The sequence below is a fragment of the Sceloporus occidentalis genome, unplaced genomic scaffold (assembly GCF_023333645.1).
Source record: "Sceloporus occidentalis isolate IW3139 unplaced genomic scaffold, rSceOcc1.0.p SCAF_1, whole genome shotgun sequence".
NCBI classification, from domain to species: domain Eukaryota; kingdom Metazoa; phylum Chordata; class Lepidosauria; order Squamata; family Phrynosomatidae; genus Sceloporus; species Sceloporus occidentalis.
Window position 1 is genome coordinate 185,571,142 of NW_028316981.1, and position 21,839 is coordinate 185,592,980.

The 21,839-nt window shown below is 43.0% G+C and overlaps 1 protein-coding gene across 5 annotated transcripts in view; it reads left to right on the plus strand.

The window, feature by feature from the left end:
• LOC149323040 (phospholipid phosphatase 3-like) overlaps nt 1–21,839 on the plus strand; it is a 42,616-nt gene that overhangs the window by 12,617 nt on the left and 8,160 nt on the right. For 4 of the 5 annotated variants that reach the window (XM_089486428.1, XM_089486446.1, XM_089486437.1 and 1 more), the window contains exons 3-5: nt 14,295–14,452; nt 15,964–16,244; nt 18,217–18,274. In XM_089486428.1, coding sequence (XP_089342554.1) covers nt 14,295–14,452; nt 15,964–16,244; nt 18,217–18,274 — 497 coding nt within the window. Of the gene's footprint in view, nt 1–14,294; nt 14,453–15,963; nt 16,245–16,439; nt 16,477–18,216; nt 18,275–21,839 lie in introns of all 5 variants that reach the window. The other variant, XR_016272368.1, reaches the window with a different exon arrangement.

The window sequence follows — 21,839 nt, forward strand, 5'->3', positions numbered from 1 at the left end:
GTACCGTAAAACAAAGTGGGCTCAGATTACTGTAATGCTACATCCAAGTGCCAGCTTTTGCCAGCAATTGTAATACTAAACTGGAAGTATGAGGAAGGAAGTGTAGACCAAGATGATATCTGCACCTATGTGCGAATAAAATCTAAATGCTGTTTCCAGTGTAAGTTATGCATAGGAAGATGTGAATGTTTCTCTCATTTTGTAGTGAGGTTTTGTACTGCAATTATTCAGTTTTTACTATCTTATGAGATTTTTCTGCTAATCAAGAAAGCTGTATGGTGTGATATAGTTATTAAATAAAGAGTTTTGAACTAAGACCAAGAAAACCTAGGTTCACATCTCTGCTTGATTGTAAGGCATCACTAGGTAGCATTCGAACACTTACTCTCTTAGCCTAATCCACTTCACAGCATTGTGGTGAGAATAAAATTGCAGAGGGAGGAGGCTGTGTTTACTAGCTGGATTTGAAGGAATCCAATTGTTCTTGTTGTGTCTTCAAGTCATTTTTGACTTATGGTGACCCTAAGGCAAACCTGTCATGGGGTTTTCTTGGCAAGATTTGTTCAGAGGAGATTTGCCACTGCCTTCCCCTGAGGGTGAGAGAATGTAACTTGCCCAAGGTTACCCATTGGATTGCATGGCCAAGCTGGGAATCGAAACCTGGTCTCCAAAGTCATACTTCTGTACTGAAACCACTGCACCACGCTGGCTCTCAGATGAAGGAAAAAAGGCTATAAATGTAGTAATTGTGGTTTTAATAAGGATGGCAGTCAAAATAAATGCAATAGAGATTCCTGGCCTCTGGAAATCTTACTCAGGTTATCCATCTAGCTTCTGAGACTTGCCCAGGTAATATATAAATCATATATTTATAGCCATTAGGACTAGGACCCTTTAAAAATTATTAGAGGCTTGCAAGAAGGTGAATCTGGGCCCCAATACACCAACATCCTGGCTTTCTGCACTTCTGGGGACTTGCTGCATATACAGTCCACATCATAGGCATACCTTTCCTATCTTCATCTCTTTTATCCTCTCTTTTTTCTAAGTTGAAAGCTGATACCCAACACTTGAAAGTCATGGGACTCAGTCCCTTATTGACATGGTGGGGGCAGGAATGGAATACAATAGCTTTCCGAACAATCACAGAAAGGGCAATCTGTCAAAGTCTCAAGATGAGATCTGCGATATCACTCTCTTCCAGCAAAATACATTTTCAGATACAATACACAGACTCTGTGGATTACTTAATTAAAGACTCAACACAGTCTATCTAAGAGAGAAGTAGCAAATATGTGTGGGGCGGGATGGAGTTTATCATGGTCACTGGTTGCATTTTGACACTCACAACTGGCCTTGCTGTCCTCTTTACATTCGAAGTGTTCAGCATGTTGATCACGACTGTCCTCAGGCAGCCTGTGGATATTTATTTGTTTAAAGTATTTATAGGTCCCCTATTAGGACAAAATGGCTTTCCAAATTCCCTAAAAAGGAAGAAAATACAAATCATAAAGTCAAACGGCATAAATAAACAACAATAACAAAATGAAGGCCAATAACCATTAAGATGACCTGCAGCATTTAAAAGTAGCAGTTGGGGGCAAGCATAATCCCATAACAACTAGCTGAACCTCTGCTCAAGTCTTGCAAACTCAGGGCCATGGCTTTCTTGACTATGACCATCTGTTTTCTGGTCTTCCTCTTTGCCCACTCATCCAAATATTCCCAGCATTATTGTCTTTTCCAGTGACTCATGTTGTCTCATGATGCATTCAAAGTATGATAGCCTCCATTTAGTCATTCTGTCTTCTAATGAGAACATTTCATATGTAAAATGTTACACAATTTTGTCCTCTTTTATCCTCTTTGCAGGGAAGGGAGTTGATGCATTTCCTCTTCTGGAATGACATTTATGTGGCCACCCTTACCTTGAGTGTCTTTCTGTCTGAGAGGCAGCTTAAGCAGCTTTAATTGTTCAGCTTGAAGGGTATCATCAACAAAAGTGGGTTATGCCACAAGGCAAAGCAAGATGGTTGGTTTTAGAACTGGGAGACAGTTCCGACCCAAGGGGTAGGATCCATCATGTTCAGTGGTTTAATGTCCATGTGATTATTCTGTGTAGACTCTGTGACTTGCCATATTCAAAACCCAAGAGGGTTCCTGTATTTTTAATGGCTGTTAATGTAAAGGAGGAGAGAATTTCAACATATGTTGCTTGTTACCAGTTTGCTGGAGCTCTTTTCAGCTTTCAGTAGGGTAACCCTATGTGTTACTCATACATATAAGCTATTCTGTGCTTGAACATAAGCCTATCAAAAACTTCTAGAGCTAAGCAAAGCCATTTTTTGGTGTTACCCCCTCCCTCCAGTGTCTGTGTTTTAGTATTGCCACTCTTTTGCCTTGGGTCTTTTTTATTTGCCACAGCAGTAGCAATAGCAATACACTGGGACTTCTCTTCCATCAGGAAAATAGCTTATGCATTTTTTCTCCTCTCAAAAGTCCCTCCTTTTCTCCTTAATGTCTTCTCATCATATTTGATTTGTCTTCTCTTTTTCTCAGTGCTTTCAATCTTTCTTTCCAGCCTTCCTTTGTATGGACTTTTGGGCCAATGGCACCATACACCTCACTTAATGGCTTCCAAGGCTATTTTAAATGTCTTGCACCATCTTGGACCACAAAGTGGCTCGGTGCCAGTGTTTCCCTAAAGGCCCCCTGTCCCAAGGCCCAATATAAAACATGGACTTCATTTGTTCTAAAATTATTAACTGTGCTGGTGTCTCTTGTGTACCAGCTAGGAATTTGGAATAGATCCTTCATAAACATCACAGAGATAGAAAATGATACTTGCACTCTCCTAACATATGTCAGTTGAAAATAGGCATGCTGGTTTTATGTTTCATAAAGGAATAGTCCCTCTGGAAAGCACACAGAGTCAAGAAGCTGTTATACCATGGAGAGCCTCATATTGAAGCCTTTTTGAAATTGTTCTGCACCCATCTGTGGCCTCCCAATGCCTTTGACAAATGTGCTAGCAAGGCATAAAAGCAGCACTGCCTCTTCCACAGCCTCCTCTAGCAACTTGAATTAAGAGGAAGAATGCCTCTTAACATCGAGGTTCTGTTTTAGCCATTGATGCTAATAGCCTTCAATTGTCCTATTCTCTGTGAAGTGCCTATTGCCATATGTTACACATTGTGCAAAGAAGCATTTGTGCAGACAAAACATAAATAATGACCTCAGAAGATCTACACAAATTTCACCTAGGTAACGAAGAAATCGCAATAATTAAAGACTTTCCATACCTATGATCAAACACTGATTGGAATGGAGACTGCAGTCAAGAAATAAGAAGAATAGAAATGGGAAGGTTAACCATGAAGGAGCACTAAAGTTAGAATCATCCAAGACATTGTATACCCCATCACCATGCCTGGATGTGAGAGCTGGACAGTGAAGAAAGCCGAGAGAAAACAAATCAACTCATTTAAGATGTGGTGCTGGAGAAGAGTGCCGAGGATGGTCAAAAAGACAAACAGATGGGCCCTAGAACAGATCAAGCTTGAAATCTCTCTCGAAGCCAGGGTGACCAAATTGAGACTGTTGTACTTTGGCCACATCATGAGAAGGCCTGAATCATTTAAAAAGACAATAATTCTAGAGAAGGTAAAAGGAAGTAGAAAGAGAGGGAGACCACATATTATATGGCTAGAATCAATCAGGGAGACCACATGCCTGAGCCTGCAGGACCTCAGCAGAACAGCTGTGGATAGGGAGGAATAGAGATGTCTCATTCAAAGGGACACCATGAGTCAAGGCTGACTGGAGAGCAGTTAACAAAACAATAAAATTCCTCTTTAAGTGCCAAGGCAACATCATGTGGAATCTTGGGGCTTGTTGTCAGGCACTAGAACAGTGATTTCCAAAGTGGATGGTATGCCCCCCTGGGGGCATGGAAAGATCCAGGATGGTGGTGAGGGAAAGGGGGTGGCAGGGGGGGCTACAGTCAAACTATTGACATGCAAGAAAGACAAGGGGAACCAGCAGCCTTTAGGACAGTGGTGGCGATGAGTTAGAGCATGTGGAAGCAAGGGAGAAGCCTCAGCAAAAAGGAAATTTCACATTTGGGATCCTGCTTAAACTTTGTGAGCTTTGCTGGACTGTTGGAAGGTTGGAGCTATGCTGCTGCTCCTGCTTTCTTTCTTCTGACAAGCCAAAAGAAGAGGTAGAGAAAGAAACAATGGCAGGTTACAGACCGCCCGTTTGGGGCGGCCTGTAACTGGCCCTTTCCCCGCCGGATCGGGGCCTCAGCTGCTACAACGGCAGCCTCTGAGCCCCCCCCCCCTCCGTGTCCGTGTAGAGGCTGTGCCAGCGACTCAAATCCTGAAAGGAGCTCCGAAATGGAGCTCCTTCCTGCGCCGCCAAAAGAGTGCCCCAGACGCTCTCGTGAGGCACGACTGCATCACTCGTTTGGAGGTGGCGCGGTGGTGACATAGTCATGGCGCCCCCCATGTGGAACGGGCGCCACCATTTTCTACGCGCTCCGCATGTATTAGGTTTAAGGGCGTCAAGAAGTGACACCCATTTCTAACCCTAGCACGCGCAGAGCGCGTACTTTTTGCCCGTATATAACGGGCCAATGAGTCCATACAGACAGAACAAAATAAAGCTGCTTCGGGTCACTTTGGAGGTATGCTGTTTAAATGATAACAAATCTTAAGAGGCCAGAAGCCATGCCAAAGCCGCACTCCAGTCCTAAGGACTAGAGCGCAGCTTTGGCACAGTTTCTGGCCTCTTAAGATGTGTGTATCATTTAAACAGCATACCTCCAAAGTGATCCAAAGCAGCTTTATTTTAGCCTGTCTGTATGGGCCCAATGTTGTGGAAGCAGGGACACAACTTGATGTTGTGTGGGGAAGGCATATCTTTGGGGAAGGAGGAGATGTAGTATATTGGGTCATTTCTTCAAAAGAGTCCTTTGTCTCTCTCAGATTCAGAGTCCTTCCTCACCTAGGAAAAGCAGCTCCCTTTTCACCTGGTCATCTCGGGGGCAGCAACTGGGCATCCAGTCAAGCAGTGATGGAGAAGCCTCTCACCTGTTCTGAATTTTGCTGCAGGGCTGGCATAGGTGAGAGGCTTCTTGGTCTCTGCTTAGCCAGCTGCTCGGTTGCTGCTCTCAGTGACCGGGTGCAAAAGGAGCAGTGACCAAGCCGCTCTCTGGGCAGTGACCGAGAAGCCTCTCGTTCACTCCAGCCTTTGCTAGTGGCACGGGAGAGAAGTTTCTAGGTTGCTGCTCAGCCAGCCGCTCAGTTGTTGCTCCCGAGCACGGCTCAATCTGCTGTTCAGGTGCTGCTCCCTTTGTACCTGGCCACTCTGGGAACAGCAACTGAGCTCGCACTACGGTATTCACACATGAAAGGTGGAGGAGAATGAGATGGTGGTGAGCTGGGTGCAGCTGAGATAGATCTGCTGGCTGCTGCACGGCAGTAGACCTACTATCAAGAAATAAATGTCAGGAGTGCTAGGGTTGTTGCCCAAGAGGACAGGGGACCACTGCACTAGAGCTTGGGGACCACTGCACTAGAGCTTCCTGGCTGAGAATTCTCATTGTCCCTCCTTAAACTGCAAATCCTAGAATTCCACAGGATGGAGCCATGGCAGTTATAATGGAATTGGAGTGCACTAATTGTGTAGTGTGAATAAGTCCCAAGTGTAAACAAAATCAGCTGACAGGCAGAAACATTGAGGAAGAGACTAGAGGGCTGACCCAACAAGGCCAACATCTGGTTACTCCTCCAGTCATGATCTAGGCTTGACTCAAGAGTGTTTAGAGCTAAGGAGAAGCAGTAGAGGATAAAGGCATCCTGCAGCACATCAAGGAGGCAGGAGGATAAACCTGTCCCTCCCCTTTCATCTTCAGATGGACCATCCCAAGAGAGAGATGCTCCTAGCAGTTTTTTCAGTTCTTCCTCTCCCTGCCCTACATTCCCTGCCTGCGGCTGGCCCCTACCCAGCTCTGTGGGCTTCTCCTGGCCTTCTTCCAGTACCAACCTGCTTTCAGTTCTACCTACTGTTCCTCCTTCCCCATACCAGGGCAGAGATGGCATTGCAGGCTGAGTCTTGCTGTCTTGGGTGTTGTTTCTTAAAGGAATAGCTATGGGAGGGGGCCCCTGGACAGGCTGATGCTTGTCTATACAGAATGGGAGTATTTCCCTGCAGAGCAACATCAGAGGAGTGAGTGCAGCCCAGAATGCAGAGCTAGGCCCCTTCTTGTGAAGCATTTTCATTTAGCTGCTTTAGCAGTAAAATGTGGGTGTATCCTGGTGGTCAAAACACTGCAGATCCAAGGTGCAAAAAGACTCCACTTCTGGTTTACAAGAAATGACATCCAAACAAGTCAACTCAGGATTGTCAGCTTGTTTTTCTTACACCTGACAGTGGCAAGACCATGTGTATTAAGTAGCATTGATAAGGAGCATCACTGAGCCCTGGCACAGAGCCACTAGGGCCTGCAGTCTAACCCTGACCTGCTTTCCAGCCCCACTTGCCAATCTGGACAGGGACACCTGACCTTAGTCCTAGGCTCTGGGCACTTGACCAAGAAAGGCAGTGGAAATGCCTAGGGCTGCCAAGAGTAGTATATATTAATAGCTGTCTCTGAATGCCCAGGAAGATGTGTGTGCATGGGAGGCTTGAAGCACCATATAAGGTGAGTTGGGTGGCAGAGATTCCAGGCAGGGGGCTATTGTGGGAACCTGGAAAGTTTATGATAAGGGGGCAATAACTCTCTTTCCATATCTCTCTCTCTCTTTGGTGCGGAATAAGATCCCCACATTTCTATCATGACTAGCAGAGTGAGACATCTCAGAAATAATGATCATAAATAAAAACCTTGAGATGTTAGCTTGCTTGCACAGTTGGGACTTCTGAAATAGGTTCCTGCACTATGTGTGTTTTTCTGAAGTACAGTCAGCCCTCCACATTTGCGGCTTTGGCTTTTGTGGATTTGATTATTTGAGGTTTTGATTAATATGTTCTCCCTGGGAATCTCTAGGTCCTCCAGCACAATTTTGCTGGAAGTTGACCATAGAGTTGTGCTGGAGAACCTAGAGGTTCCTAGAGAAAACACTTCTTTAGACATTTGTAGGTCCTGCAGCATGATTTTATGATCAGCTTCTGGCAGATGTTGACCATAGAGTTGCCCTGAAGGACCTGGAGATTTCAAGAGAGGTGTTCTCCCAGGTAAAAAGAATAGTGTTATTATTATTATTATTATTATTATTATTTGCAGTTTTTCCACATTCACAGGCATCCTTCACCCCTAACCCCAGCAAATGCAGAGGGATCACTGTACTGGTTTATAATATAATCTGTATAAAGAATGTGCCCTTACGAGTGTTCTTCAATAGTTTTATATTATTGTATTTTAACTGTTGGATTTATGTGTTTTATTTTTAATTGTTTCTATTTTAATATGCTTGAGGAGGGGCATGAAAGAAAGAAACTAGTAGTAGTAGTAGTAGTATATTGCCCACAAACTTCACAGGTGCATACTGCTCAACAAAATGCATGTTGCTCTCATGTCCCCGAATCTTGTAGAAATAAGAGAAAAATAAAGCAGGAGTTTCGTGTCCCCCTTAAGACTGATCAGTTAATTTCAGTGTCAACTTTCACAGACTATAGTTGCTGAAACAAATCTAATGAAACTCCACAAAAGCGAATGCCAAAATAAATCCATGAAAAACTTGAAAGTGGCGCTCAGATTAACTGCTTACTCTTAAAGACGGCACAAGAATTATTTTTTCTTCCCTCTCTGTATACTGAAACAGACTTTGTAGAGTTTGAATTGTATTCTTTTAAATTGTAAGCTGCTTTGAGTTCCAGCTTTGGGAGTAAAAGTGGGATGATGATGACGACGACAATGATGATGATGTAGCACAGCTAACTCTTTGAGAATCACATATATGTGCCCATACTGAAGGGGAGCTGATTCACTACATGGCTTTATGAATTTCCACAAAGGTGGCTGCTCTGTTCAGTGAAGAACTCCCTCAGGAGGGCAAAGCCCATTTCACGTTTCTCTGGCATCTCCGGGTGGAGCTGATACTGGTCCCAGGCCTGTGCCTCTGGCATTTGAGCTCTTTGTGTCGGCTGCTTTGCCCTCTATATTTAGATCGCTGGTCCCTTCTCACTTCCTCTCTCCTTACACACCCTGTCTTCCCCATACGTCCATCTTGCTGCCCCTAAAAAGATCAAAATGGCTGGACTCCAACAGATTCCATACACTAAGTGGGAACCGCAGGGGTTATCTACAACTTTTGTTTGTAATGCAGATAAGCAAATAATCTCACTCATGCATTCCCGATTTGTTGTTCACACTATTTTTTAAAATTGTAACTGCATCTCTGTGGATCTCTGCAAGTTTTGTTGGCCATACATGTCAGCACTGCGAATAAAGATGGAGTCGGTGATGTGGACGTATTCGGAACGCATTCAAGACATGCAGAGATTTATCCCAAGTCTCTCCACATCAGTTTTTTACACAGCTGACAATGCAAATCTTTCAGGAAAACTCAGAAAAATATCCGAGATCAATTATTGGAGGTTTTGGCAGCCCCACAAAAAATCTTAATCGGATGCATTTGAAATTCATGTGTACAGCACAGATTCAACTCATGTTGTACCAGCATTATATACTCTCGGAATAACCCCCTGTGTGCATTCTGAAAGTGATTATGGGGGGCAGATGGGCTAGTTAACACGGCCCTTCAATGCTTGTACCCAGATCAGATCTACCCAGCTGTCCACATAAAACTAGGGCCCGTTACAAACGGGCCTAAAAGTGCGCACTCCGTGCGTGCTAGGGTTAGAAAGAGGCGTCCTTTCCCGACGCCCCCAACCCTAACACGTGCAGAGCGTGCACAAAATGGCAGCGGCTGTTCCACACGGCCGCCGCCATTACGATGTCACGACCACGCCGCCTCCAAATGAGGCGGCGTGGAAGTGACGTCCTTGCACCGCACGAGGGCGCTTAGAGCGCCCTTTACGCAGCGCAAGAAGGAGCTCTGTTTCGGAGCTCCTTCTTGGCTTTGCATCGCTGGGCGCAGCCTTCAGATGGCTGCGCCAGCGACGCAGAGGAGAAAGGGGCCAAGCAGCCCCTTTCTCCTCCTCCCTGCTGCCGCGGGGTGTCCTTGGGGCTTGAAGCCCCAAGGACACCCCTTTCCAGGCTGCGGGGAAGGGGCTTTTTGCCACTTCCCCGTGGCCCAGAAAGCAGCGGATTGGGGCCTCAGCGGCTGCTGCTCTGGCCACTAAGGCTCCGATACACCTGGGAAAGGGGCGGGTACAGGCCACCGCTTTTCAGCGGTCTGTAACCCGCCTTAGAGTGGTTGGCAAAGAAGCTCCTCAGGGTCTTGCCAACGAAGGGCCTTGCCTGCAGTTTTTTACCCCCACTCTCAGAAGTTTAGATCACTATTCCTTTTAATAAATGTCTTTCCTAAAACAACTGGGCAGAAGGATGGAAAAATATCAGAGATGAAGAGTGGCCCTCCAGTCTCCTGCAAAGACATGGTGTGGACACACACACACCCCAGGCTCTAGCATTTGCTCATTCCTGCTTTATGCCAAAATATGTTGGGTCTATAGCATTTTTTTTTCTTTCTATAATAACCTACTAAGTAGCACAAAGTTATGTTTTTTCTTCATGTCTGGTGTATAGAAAAGCTGGGACAGAGAATCAGACTGTAGGTGCAAGATCAGATCCCTTGCATTTCCCTTCAAAAAACAGACATTATATTAGGCAACCTGCTGGAGGAAAAGAGCTGCGCCAGGCAGCTCTCAGTCATGGCACCAGTTTGGGAATACCATGCTTGGAAATTGTATGTCTCTTAATTACCATCCATGGTAACAAATGAGGCCCATCCCATCCCATGTTAGTGGGAAAGTTACATAGGTCATCCGTTTGGATAAAGTCTTGCTTTTCCCACATGGGCATAGGCTGAGTGGATCTTTTCCAAATATCTTCCCTGATTTCTGAAGGTTACACAGAGATCAACCCAAGGTGTAGGTAGTTGGTAGATGCCAGTGTGAACCACATATGTGGAGTTCCAAGAAATGTGTGCCAAGGCTTTTGATGTGGAAGACTCTCAACTGGAAAACACTTTGTTCCATGCCTCAAGGCTCCTGTGCCTGGTTTCGTGTTCCACTCCCCAATATGTAACAAGCGGGCATTGCCTGCCCTTGCCAGGGAAACTGATGAGAGCGGACAGAAGAAACAACTTTGTGGGCTAAGGTGGTGGTTTGCTACCTGTAGCCATTCTTCTTGTTCCAGAGCCAAGATGTTGCTTTTTGGAGCTTTAATGCTAATCTTCCTTGGCTGAGGCTGGAAGGCTCAACTCTTTTTCCTTCCCAGTGGCTGGTTTCCAGAAGCCTTCCTAATGTGAACCACATTTTCCCCTCTGTGGTTGAGTCCTCCTAAGCAGGAAGTATTGGTTGGCCTTGTGCTAGCAAATGAAAGAGTTACTTCAGCAGGCTGACATTCATACTCCAAAGCAGTGGTTCCCAACTTTGGGCCTCTGTTTGTCTTGGACTTCAGATCCCAGATGCCCCAGCCAACTTGGCCAACCATCAGGAATTATGGAGCTGGAGTCCAAAACATCTGGAGGACAAAAAGTTGGGAACCACTCCTCTAAAGCAGTGGTGAACCTCCTGGTTTTTGGGGCATCAGTTCTCAGAGGTCTAACCCTGCATGATCCACAGATTGTGGGGGCTGTAGTCCAAAACATCTGGAAGATCAAAAGATCTCATCCTTTCTGTAAAGGTCTGTACCTGGTCATGAAGGGCTATGTTGCAGTTACGACCCTAAACAGCATTTGGTCACGAAGACTTGCTTTATTGGAGCATGTTGGACAGGAAGGAGCAGACAAAGACCAACTTGTCATAAAGAGAGAAGTTCAAGTAGATCCTTCAGTTGCAGCTTGAGCCAAGTTTCCTTCAGCTTTGCTAGAATTCAAAGTGTTGGTTATGACCTTTAAAGCCCTACACAGGTCCAAACTAAAAGGTTTTAGCTTCCGAGTGCAATACAAGGTGTTGGTTATTACCTTTAAAGCCCTACATGGCTCAGGCCCAAGTTACTTGCGGGAACACCTCTCCCTACGCAATCTGCCCCGCATTCTCAGACCATCAGGTAAGTATGTACTGGAACATCATAACATTAGGTTAATGATAACTTCCCATAGGGCATTTACAGCAGTGGTTCCAAAATTATGGACTAGCCTACCGGAAGAGATCCATTGCATCACTACCTTAGAGGCCTTTAAGAAGGTGTTCAAAACGGATCTCTTCCGGTGGGCTTATCCATCAGACTCCATATAAAAGCTTATAACCAGGGATGTAGCCAGGATTTTGGGAATGGGGGGGGCAGACTAAGTGCCACCATTATAATGGGGCTTTGCTGCGGTGGTGTGGCAGCACACACCATTCATTTTATCTAACGGAAGGGGGGTCCGGACCTCAAGGACTCCCCCCCTTGGCTACGTCCTTGTTATAATGATATTCCACTCTTGACTATGATCATTGGCTACTGATAAATCGATTTTTAGAGGACTAATAGGAATTGGTAAATTCAATAATAGTGTTTTATTGACTGTATTTTGTATTATTGTATTATTTTATTGTTGTAATCCCATCTTGATCCTTGGGAGAAGCGGGAAATATAAATAAACTCATTATTATTATTATTATTATTATTATTATTATTATTATTATTATATCTCTTTATATGAGCCAGTCTTTAAGGTTTTCAAACGAAGACTTTCTCGAAGTCCTACCACCATTGCAAACATGTTTGGTGAGGACATGGGAGAGAGCCTTCTCAGTGGCTGCTCCCAGACTTCCACAGGAGGTTCATTGGATCCCCTGTCTGCTCTCTTTCCAGTGGCAGGCAAAGGCTTTTTTATTTAGGCAAGCTTTTGAGGTTTAAATTAGGAGGCAGAAGGGTGTTTTGAATGTGCTGTGATGTTATCTTTCTGTCTTTTAATTATGTCTTAAATGTATTTTAAACAGTTTTTAATGATGTACTTCTGTAATAAAATTCTTTGTGTAATAGTTTTATAAACATTTGTGAATACTATTTTAGCTGGACTGTGTTTAATTTGAGTTATTTATAATATTTATTTATTGTATGCCCTGTAATCCACTTAGAGTCTCATCTCAGGAGAAGGGCAGGGTATATATTAAATACATAAATAACTAGATGACCAAAAGGAAATATAAGCAAATCAAATGCTTCAGTCTTCAATCTTCTCCCTCCCACCCACCCCTGTTAAGTTTAGATTGGCTGCCTACCTTGCTGACTTTATGTTTCATATGCCATGTTTATATGTTCTTTTGTCACCTTTTAAAAAATTACATGCATCTGCACTAAGGCACTGGAGCAGGAGCCTTGGCGGGTTAACAGCATGGGTGCAAGCCAGTCAGTACAGCTGGTATGTGTTTTTATTGCAAACCCGAAGAACCAATTTTTCCACATCTTTGTATATTGAGAGTACACTTGAACTGAGTGTAGTGAAGCTGTGCCTGAATCAGACCCTCCCCATTAAAAACATTACATTTACTTAGTTATGCAGATTAAGACAAATGCCTAATTTGCAGAGTTTGAGGGAAAATTTTCCTCCATCTCAAAAAGTAGTCAATGCATAGAGCATTAAAAGTATTCCAGTGAAAGAGATGAACAGGGCAACGAATGCACTGTAATCCAACACACATGCAAAATTTGATGACCTGGAGGGAAGTCAGAATCCCAGGTTTTTTAGGGGGAGAGGTGTTTATGTTATTTTTTGTTTGTTTGTTTTAAATTTTGGCTTAACTCAGAAGCCAAGAATTGGAGCTGAATGGTGGCTTGTCACTGGATGTCATTGGATCTCCTCTTCTCCATAGCTGTGATGTGGGAACACTGTGGTTCAAACCCCGTTTCTACCAGGAGCATACTGAATATACATTGGGCCCTTGGTATCTGCTGGCATTTGGTTCCAGAACCCTCCAAAGATACCAAAATCCATGGATGCTCAAGTCCCATTAAATACAGTGGAGTAGTAAAATGGTGCCCCTTATATAAAATGGTAAAATCAAGGTATGCTTTTTGGGATCGATATTTTAATATATATTTTCAGGCTGTGAAAGTTTGAAACCATGGATAAAGAATCCAGGAATACTGAGTGCCAACTGTACTATCTAATGTATAGCATTAGAAAAATCACTATCTCCACTGACATCAGTATCCACCCCTATGTAATAGTCATGATCTATCTTAAGAGGCTTTTGTAAAGATTACTGAAACAATAGATGTGTTTTATGTTTAACATTATGCGGATCATCTACAATCAACCTCCATCACGGTGTCATGCACTTCTTCCTTCAGCATGGCCATGAGGAAGGGTTTGAGAGCTTTTGTTTCCATTTTAGATCAACTTCAGCTTGCCATGTCATCCAAAGCCAGGCAAACTTAGGGAGGTAACTCACTAAGTTCCTCCTCAAAGGTAGCAATTTCAGCAGTTTTCTTCCCACTGCATTAAAGTCTTTTTAAAAAACCGCACAGTTTTCAAAGGCTATTTGTAATTCGGGACCCATTCTATACCAAATACGCATATGGAGTGCATCTACGCTTCAGAAATAATGTAGTTTGACACCACTTTAATTATCATGGCTCCATCCTACAGAATCCTGGGATTTCTAGTTTGGTGAGGCACCAGTATTCATTGGCACAGAAGGCTAAAGACCTTGCAAAACTACACATTCCTGGATTAGACCTACGACACATAAAATGGTGTCAAACCACATTATTTCTACAGTGCAGATGAGCACATGGTTGTTGAAAACAGCATTTTCTTTACAGGAAGCAGAATTTTCTGCATTGAAATATTATTTTTCATGCAAAAAATGCTGCTTGCAGTGCAGGAAAACCTGTTTTACACACAAAACAACCATGTAGAAATTTTACATAGAATAAGTCCTGAACTGCCACAATTCTTGACAGTCCAGGATTCTATCATCAGGACATCCCAATATGTATTTCAGCCATTTAAAGAAAATATTTTTCTTAATATTCTTTCCATCCCTAGACAAACTGTGGCCAGTGTTATCAATAGTTTGTTATATGTCCTTCAGACCATTGGGTTTTGTGGTTCCATTTCGTCTTCATTCTCTCTAGCCTTGCCAGTGGAGGTGAGCAGCCAAAGAGTGCTGCTGCCTTCTTCACAACATACTCTGTTTTGTTTCCTTCCCCACCCATCATGTTGCTGCAGCTACCATCCCATTCATCATTTGTGAGCTTGGCCTTGTCTCCCCTGTGCGCCGTGGCTTCTTCTGCAACGACAGCAGCATCAGTTACCCACTCCAGCAGACTGAAACCATCACTGACCTGGTGCTCATCTCAGTGGGCATTCCTATTGCCTTTATCACAGTGAGTCTTACTGAGAACAAGGGTACTTTTCCTACACCTGGCAGAGTGTGCCACTCCTTGCTCTGAGCTGCAAAAGTCCTCTCTGCATAATACTCAGAGAGTGTTTCTTGCTTCTTGCAAGAAGCAAAAAACATGGATATACTGACGGAAATTATGAAAGACAGAACTAAGAATAAAACAGAAAAAGAATGGAAATGTCTGAGGAAATATGGAGAAAATAATATGAAACTAATCAAATTTGTAAAGGATAATAATGAATAGATAATAATTTTTGTTCCAGTTACCGGTCTTAAACAGTCTTTAATTTTATAATGATATAAAGATGTATAAAGGTTTAAAAGGGAAAATCAATGTAATATTCTTGGAGAAAAGGTGAAAGTAACCATAAGGAAGTAATTAGATAGAAAGACTGAGCTGGATTTGAATTAGCAAATTTTATATTTGTTACCATTGTCTATAGTAGTAGTAGTAGTAGTACATCTACTGTTTGTTTGTCATTGTTATGTTTTGTTTGTTTTCGGTTCATTGTAGTACTGTCGTGATTTTTAATAATAAACTTTAATTTAAAAATAATACTAATAATACTCAGAGAGTGGTGTTTTTAGATGGAAGGCTTGCCAAGGCTCCTCACTGTGTTCCTCATAGAACACATCCTGGAAAACTTCCTTGTTTGGAGTAAAATCCCCAAGGTAGCTGGCAAATTCTGCAAGCTGAGATTTTTTTAAAAAGTAATATTTCCAGGCTGTTACAAAGTATAATAAATGTTGGTATTGCTTTTGACATGATAGCCCTGTTTAAATATTTGAAGGGATGTCATGTTTAGGATGGAGCAAACTTGTTTTCTGCAGCTCCAGAGACCAGGACACAGAGCAATGGATGGAAACTACAGGAAAAGAGATTCCACCTAAATGTTAGGAAGAATTTCCTGACAGTAAGAGCTGTTTGACAGTGGAACACTCTTCCTCGGAGTGTAGTAGAGTTTAAACAGAGACTGGATGGCCATCTGTCTGGAGTGCTTTGACTGTGTATTCCTGCATGGCAAGAAATTGTAGTGGATGGCCCTTGAGGTCCCTTCCAGCTCTAAGATTCTATGATTCTGTATGACCATGAGCCAGTGTGGTATAATGAATTGAGTGTTAGACCAGGGTTCAAACACCTACTCAGCCATGGAAATCCACTAGATGATCTTGGGAATGTCACACCCTCTCAGCTTCACAATAAGGTAACAAAAAAACCACCCTTGAATAAATCTTGCCAAAACAAACCCTGTAATAGGTATGCCTTATGGTCACCAAAATTTAGAAACTACCTGACGGCACACAACAACAAGAAGTGCTTAGAACTACTCCTTATACCACTTAATTCTGACCCACACACACACAATATTACATGCAATGGGTTTCTTCCATTTCCATGCTAAGTTTAGATTGACTGCCTACCTTGCCGACTTTATGTTTCATAGTGCGATGTTCCTGCATGCCACCTTTTCTTTGTTATTTCTTCCTATCCAGATCACTCTGGGCGAAAGCTTCCATGTGCGCACAGTGCCTCACAGTTCACGCTCCATAGTGTCCAACCCTTATGTGGCCGCCCTCTACAAGGAGATGGGTGCCTTCCTCTTTGGTTGCGCTGTAAGCCAGTCGCTCACCAACATGGCCAAGCTTGCGGTGGGTCGCCTCCGCCCATACTTTCTGGCTGCATGTCGACCCAATTTTACTCACATCGACTGTTCAGCTGGATACTTGGAAGACTACGTCTGCACTGGTGGGGCATCTGCAGAAAAAGAGGCTAGGTATGTACTACAGAAAAAAACCTCACCCTATTGAAAAGAGGTACATGCTGACTAAAGGTGCTTAACTGTCAGTGACTCTTAGAAAACTAGCAAGTGTCCAGAAGTGGAATATATGGGTTCCACTTCCACACCACACCCTCACCACCCGTTGTGAAATAGATCAATTTTATTTTTTATTATTTATTTATTTCCAAGATTTATATCCCGTCTTTCTCCTGCACTGGAATTCAAGGTGGGTTACAATATATTAAAAAATATAAGCTTAAAACATTGAATACAAAATTAAAAATAAACACTACTAACAACTAAAACAGAGATAAAAACATAATACCACTATTCTAAGGGTATTGAGTTTTAAATCATTTTATAAATCTTTGCCACTATGGCCGTGTTTGCCTGTCATGACAAGCTACAGTGTCGTTCATTCAAATATAGTTTGTTGTGATGTGCCAACATATCTCTGTTAATAAGCCATGGTTTGTTAACAAGCCACAACTTGTAATGTGAACTCATCGTTTGTGACTATCTTATGAACTCTGGCTTGTTTAAAGCATGGCTTGTCATTACCTCTGAACTGAGAGTCATGGCTTGTTCCCGGCTGGTTTTCCTAGCTGCCCATCCTGAAATAGGAAATAGGAATTAGAATTCCTATATGGGGTGGAGGAGAAGTAATTGGGAAATGGATGGCCATTGGTCAGGGATGCTTTGATTGAGAGTTACTGCATGGCAGACTGTTGGACTGGATGGCCCTTGTGGTCTCTTCCAACTCTAGGATTCTAGGAGAAGACAAACCACAGTTGTTTGGTCATCAGGAATGAAGTGCAGAGCTTAAGCAACAAGCCAACACAACCTATAGCTTATTGTGATATGCATACATGCTTTAAGCATGGCTTTATACGTTATTTTCAAGGGCCTTATGGCATGTGTGTGTTTAAATATGCAGGTTTTTTAATAAGATAATTTCTGTTGGTTAGCTAAGTACCAGGGTATCTACACCTTGCAAGAGGGAAACAGACTTTTTAAGGAGGTACTTGAGGGAGAGCACAGTCTGGGGCACAGATTTCAGGCATTAGCATTATCTAGTCTAGATTAGGTGGACAGACTATGTATATAAATGCCACACTACTCCTGTTGCATCAAAAGAATAGGATAAAGAATTAAATTTTGAAAGCAAAAAGGGCATGGTGGGTAATGAGCATAGAACCCATTGCCAACCCCGTCTGAATCTTACCACACCACCCCAGCCTCTCTCTTGCTTGGTGCTTTTCTTGATGCTAGGACTCTAGTAAAGATTTGTGCAGGTTTTCTGTTAGCAGACTAGGCCAGAGGAAAGAGAAAGATGAAAGGAAAGGCAGACCAATATGTGGCTGATAAACAAGATCAAAGGTAGTCCTCCATTAGAAAACAATGGCCCTATTGTTTCACTGGATCTTGTCAATAGTCTCTCATGACTTAAAATCATAGGCACCCAGCTCCTCCCCACCCCCCCACCCCCACTCCACACAGCCATCACTAAACATTGATCTCAGGCATTGAGCTGACACCCTTCATATGGGTTGCAGTACAACTCTCATCACTCCCAACCAGGCAAATGAGAGTTATAGTCCAGCATAACATGACAGTTGCTTTGTTGAGAAAGGCTTTCCAAAACCAAACAGGACCTTCACTCTTAACTTGAGTCTTCATTTATCAAACCTAGTAGCACCCTAAATGTCATTGCAACAAATGAGGTTTAAGTAAACAACAATGCCTTCATTTCATGGAGACTTGTACTTTCTCTGGATTGTGCCCTCTCTGAATAAGCACCAAGTCAGTATCAGACAGTGAGAAGCTGGAGTGAGGAGTGTCTGGGCTAAAAGGTAATTAGATTGTAGGGACTGTGTTATTAGGGTCTTTGGCTTGGATTTTCTAGAATAATGATCTTGCATATACCATGCTCTGCTCAAATAAAGTGCATCCTTTTCTCTTCCAGAAAATCCTTCTACTCTGGCCATGCCTCCTTTGCCATGTATACTATGGTCTATCTGGTGGTAAGTCCCTCTGCTCACTTTTACAAGGGAAGGGTCTCCAGGGGCTTCTTGAGGTCCTGCTTCTGGCCATCTTGCAAGTCAAACTGGTCTCTTGCCTATGCAAGTAGCCACATGACTGGTCCAAAAGAAGCAGCTATCTGTGTCATGAGTATAGTTTGCCCTTTGGAATAGCCTCCATCCAGCTGAGTTTCACTTTATCCCTTGCCATGTGTGGTTGAGACACCATTCAGAATGGTGGGGAAATAGTAAGGAAACATGACTGTTTCACCAAGCTATAACAGCACATCTGTGAAGGCCGATGGTGTATTTTATTAATATTCCTTTTCTCTTAATTAAAATTTGCATTTCAGCTACATTACTTGGTCATTCTGCCACAACCAGATGTTCTGGACAACAAGTCCAAGCTTCAGCTGGCTGGGGACCATCATATTAATGGTTCTTCACATATGTGAAGTTGAAGGCTGTCATGGCTGGCATCCATAGTTTTTCTTCAGAGAACATTCTCTGAAGATGCCAGCCACAGATGCTGGCAAAACCTCAAGAATAAACTCTTCTAGAACATGGCCACATAGACCGAAAAACCCACATTGTTCATCATAATATGGTTCATCTAGATTTTCAGTGGCTAGATATTTTGATGAACTCTCTTTCAAAACTGAGGTGAGGGAGGTGGCTGTTAACATGTTTGCCATTCAGGCCTAGTCAGGGAGCACATCCATCTCAGATACCTAATGTGGATACTAGACCTTTGCTTTTTGAAGAGAACTTTGGGGACAGTAGTTTGGAGGAGACAGTTCAGAGTCAACAGATCACAGCTTCTTCCCCAGACTACAATTGCCAAGGTGCATTGGGAAAAAGCATGCCGTTTTGAACAAGTGGGGTGGGAAGAATGGCTATAAGTTGCAATATAACTATAGACTTGGGTTGAAGGGTTATGGAAGGGGGAGAGAGCAGGTCAAAGTCAGCTTTGGGAGTCCCTGGAGCTTTTCCATCAAGGCAGAAAAACATGATCGGGTTAGTGAATTTCCATTGCTTCCTAAGCTACCTAAACATGGTTCACAAGGAAGAAATCCCTCTTATCTGGCCTCTGGTGAATTGTTGACACTATCTTGCTTATGGAAGGCATTGTGGAGGGATACTTTTCAAAAGTGAGTGTGTGTGTACTGCTAGAGTTGGGTTTGCTCAGGTTTTACGCTCATCCTCTGGCTTTCTGCAATGAAATACCTTAGTGGGGTGCAGCTACGCCCTTTTTCTAGTGCTTGAGCAAGAAACTGTGCATTTAATGCTGAGGTAGAATGAAACGTTGCCTTCCACGTTGTATGTCTGGTTCATTCTGAGCTGCTGAAAACATAATGGCTCTAAAAATTGCACTGTTCCAGATCAGAGGTGGGAATTCTGCAGCCACCCAGTTGTTTTTGAACAGTAAATTGTATCTGTCTTTAGCCAGAGTAGCAGGTGGTGAGGGGTTGGGTGTGTACACCTCAGGGATGCCTTAGCTGTGGATTCCTGCACTGGCTTGGGTTTGGACTACATGGCCCTGAAGGTCTCTTCCAGCTCTGTGAGTCTGTGATGCTGGAAGTTGCAGTTCAGCAACATCTGAAGGACAATACTACTTCCTATTCCTCATTTAGAACAGCCAGCCAGCTGGCTGGGTATGATGGGAATTGGAGTTGCCTTTGGTGAGATTAGTTGTTCTAGTATATCTTAAATCAGATCTTTACTATTTAGTATTTAATATTTCCTTTAATAAAAAGGAATTCAAAGCAGCACATAACCAACTTGTATTTGTGCATTTTGAACAGTAATGGAAAAACTTTTTGGATGGGTGAGGTGGCATGAGAATAAGCCCTATTATTTGTGAAACCTTTTTTGTTGTTTAAAACAAATAAGGATAAGAGATGTTACTTTTTTCTTTCTTCTTCTTCTTTGTTTTTGTTTTTTGTTTTGGATTACAGCTCCCAAAATTTCCAAGCTAACATGGGTGTTCAGGTCCTAAAAATAACTACCATATATACTCAACTATAAGTTGACCTCATGTATAAATCAAGGGCAAGTTATGGGACCAAAAGTATGGATTTTTATATGATCCATGACTAAGTCAAGGGTAAAACCTAGGGATTTGTAACAAATGATCTAAAGGATGAAGCAAAATAAAACAATGCCCAGAATACTTAGAAAATCCATCAGACATAGCTGTTGGTGCTCACCCTAAAGGTTGGATGAATGAGAGAATGGATGGAGGTCAATGCTTCTAGAACAGGTTTTGTTCTTGTCTTTCACCAGGGGATGGCTCCTTTTTTAAAGAGTTAAAGTACAGTACTAACATTGAACTATGGATAAGTCAACTCTTGGGATAATTTTTTGACCAAAAATTCTAGACTTATACATAAGTATATACAATATGCAAAGGGATCTTGTAGCACCTTTGAGACTAACTGAAAGAAAGAAGTTGGTAACATGAGTTTATGTAGACTTAACCGACTTCCTCAGATGCATGTTAGCATATACAGTACTCCGAGCTCCAGAACAGAACTCTTCCTGTTCCTTCCTGGGAAATCCTGGAGGATGTGTGTACTGTATTTATTCCTCCAGCTCTTAAGAGGAAAGTGGAATAGATTGCTGTGAATGGGATCCAGGAATTTTGGCTCCAAGTGCAGTTCCTCCCTGGAGTCTGCAGACGTACCTTGGTTCTCTTCTCTGCTGCAGTTTCCTCATGTGCAATATGGCAGGTGTTGATTGATATCTCCCTCCCAAGGGCTTCATAATGGCTTAATAATTGCTTAGCGGCTGGGGAGAGCCTTTGGGGGTAGTCACAGTACAGCCCTAGTAGCTTGTGGGAAAATACTTTGGGCGGTATCGTGCCAGACAAAATTGAGAGCAAGTTCTTTTAGGGCTCTTTGTGAGGCTTGAGCTCATCTTGCCTATTCCTAGTTCTCTTCTGTTTGCTGTCATTATGACTGGTGAGAATCTGATGGACATGGTGTCATTTACCATCCTATTTTTAGAAAGACTATCCTTCTATTCACCCTATTCTGGAAGCCTCTGGTGCCAGGGTGTGACTGGGAGGGATAGAGAGAGAGATGTGTATGCAAGATTCAGGCTGGCTGGTTTTCCCAAAAACCTAGTATGTAATTCCCACCACCAGTGTTTGTGACACTAGAAAAAATGTTAACCAATTCAGGATGAGTCTGCCAAGATTGGAATGATTGCCTGAGTTCATGGCAGAGACCAGATCTGAAGTGCAGACTTCCTAATTCACAATTCATTCTCTTCACTATTGTACTACGGGTGCCCTCAAGACTTTCCTAGAAAAGTATAGGGAATCTATCCATGCATAGTTCAGGAGCGGAGTGATTTAGTTTTACATTAGGAGTCTAAAACAGGGGTGTGGGTGAGAGTGGCCCTCCAGATCTTGAACTGCAACTCTTATCAACCCTTAGAATTGGCTTTTCTGGCTTCCATCTGATAAGGGTTGCTGTCCAACATCTGGAAGGCCACAGGTTACCCACCCTCTTGTTTAAAAGAAATACATTTATAAAATAGATGCATAGATACATCTGATGGA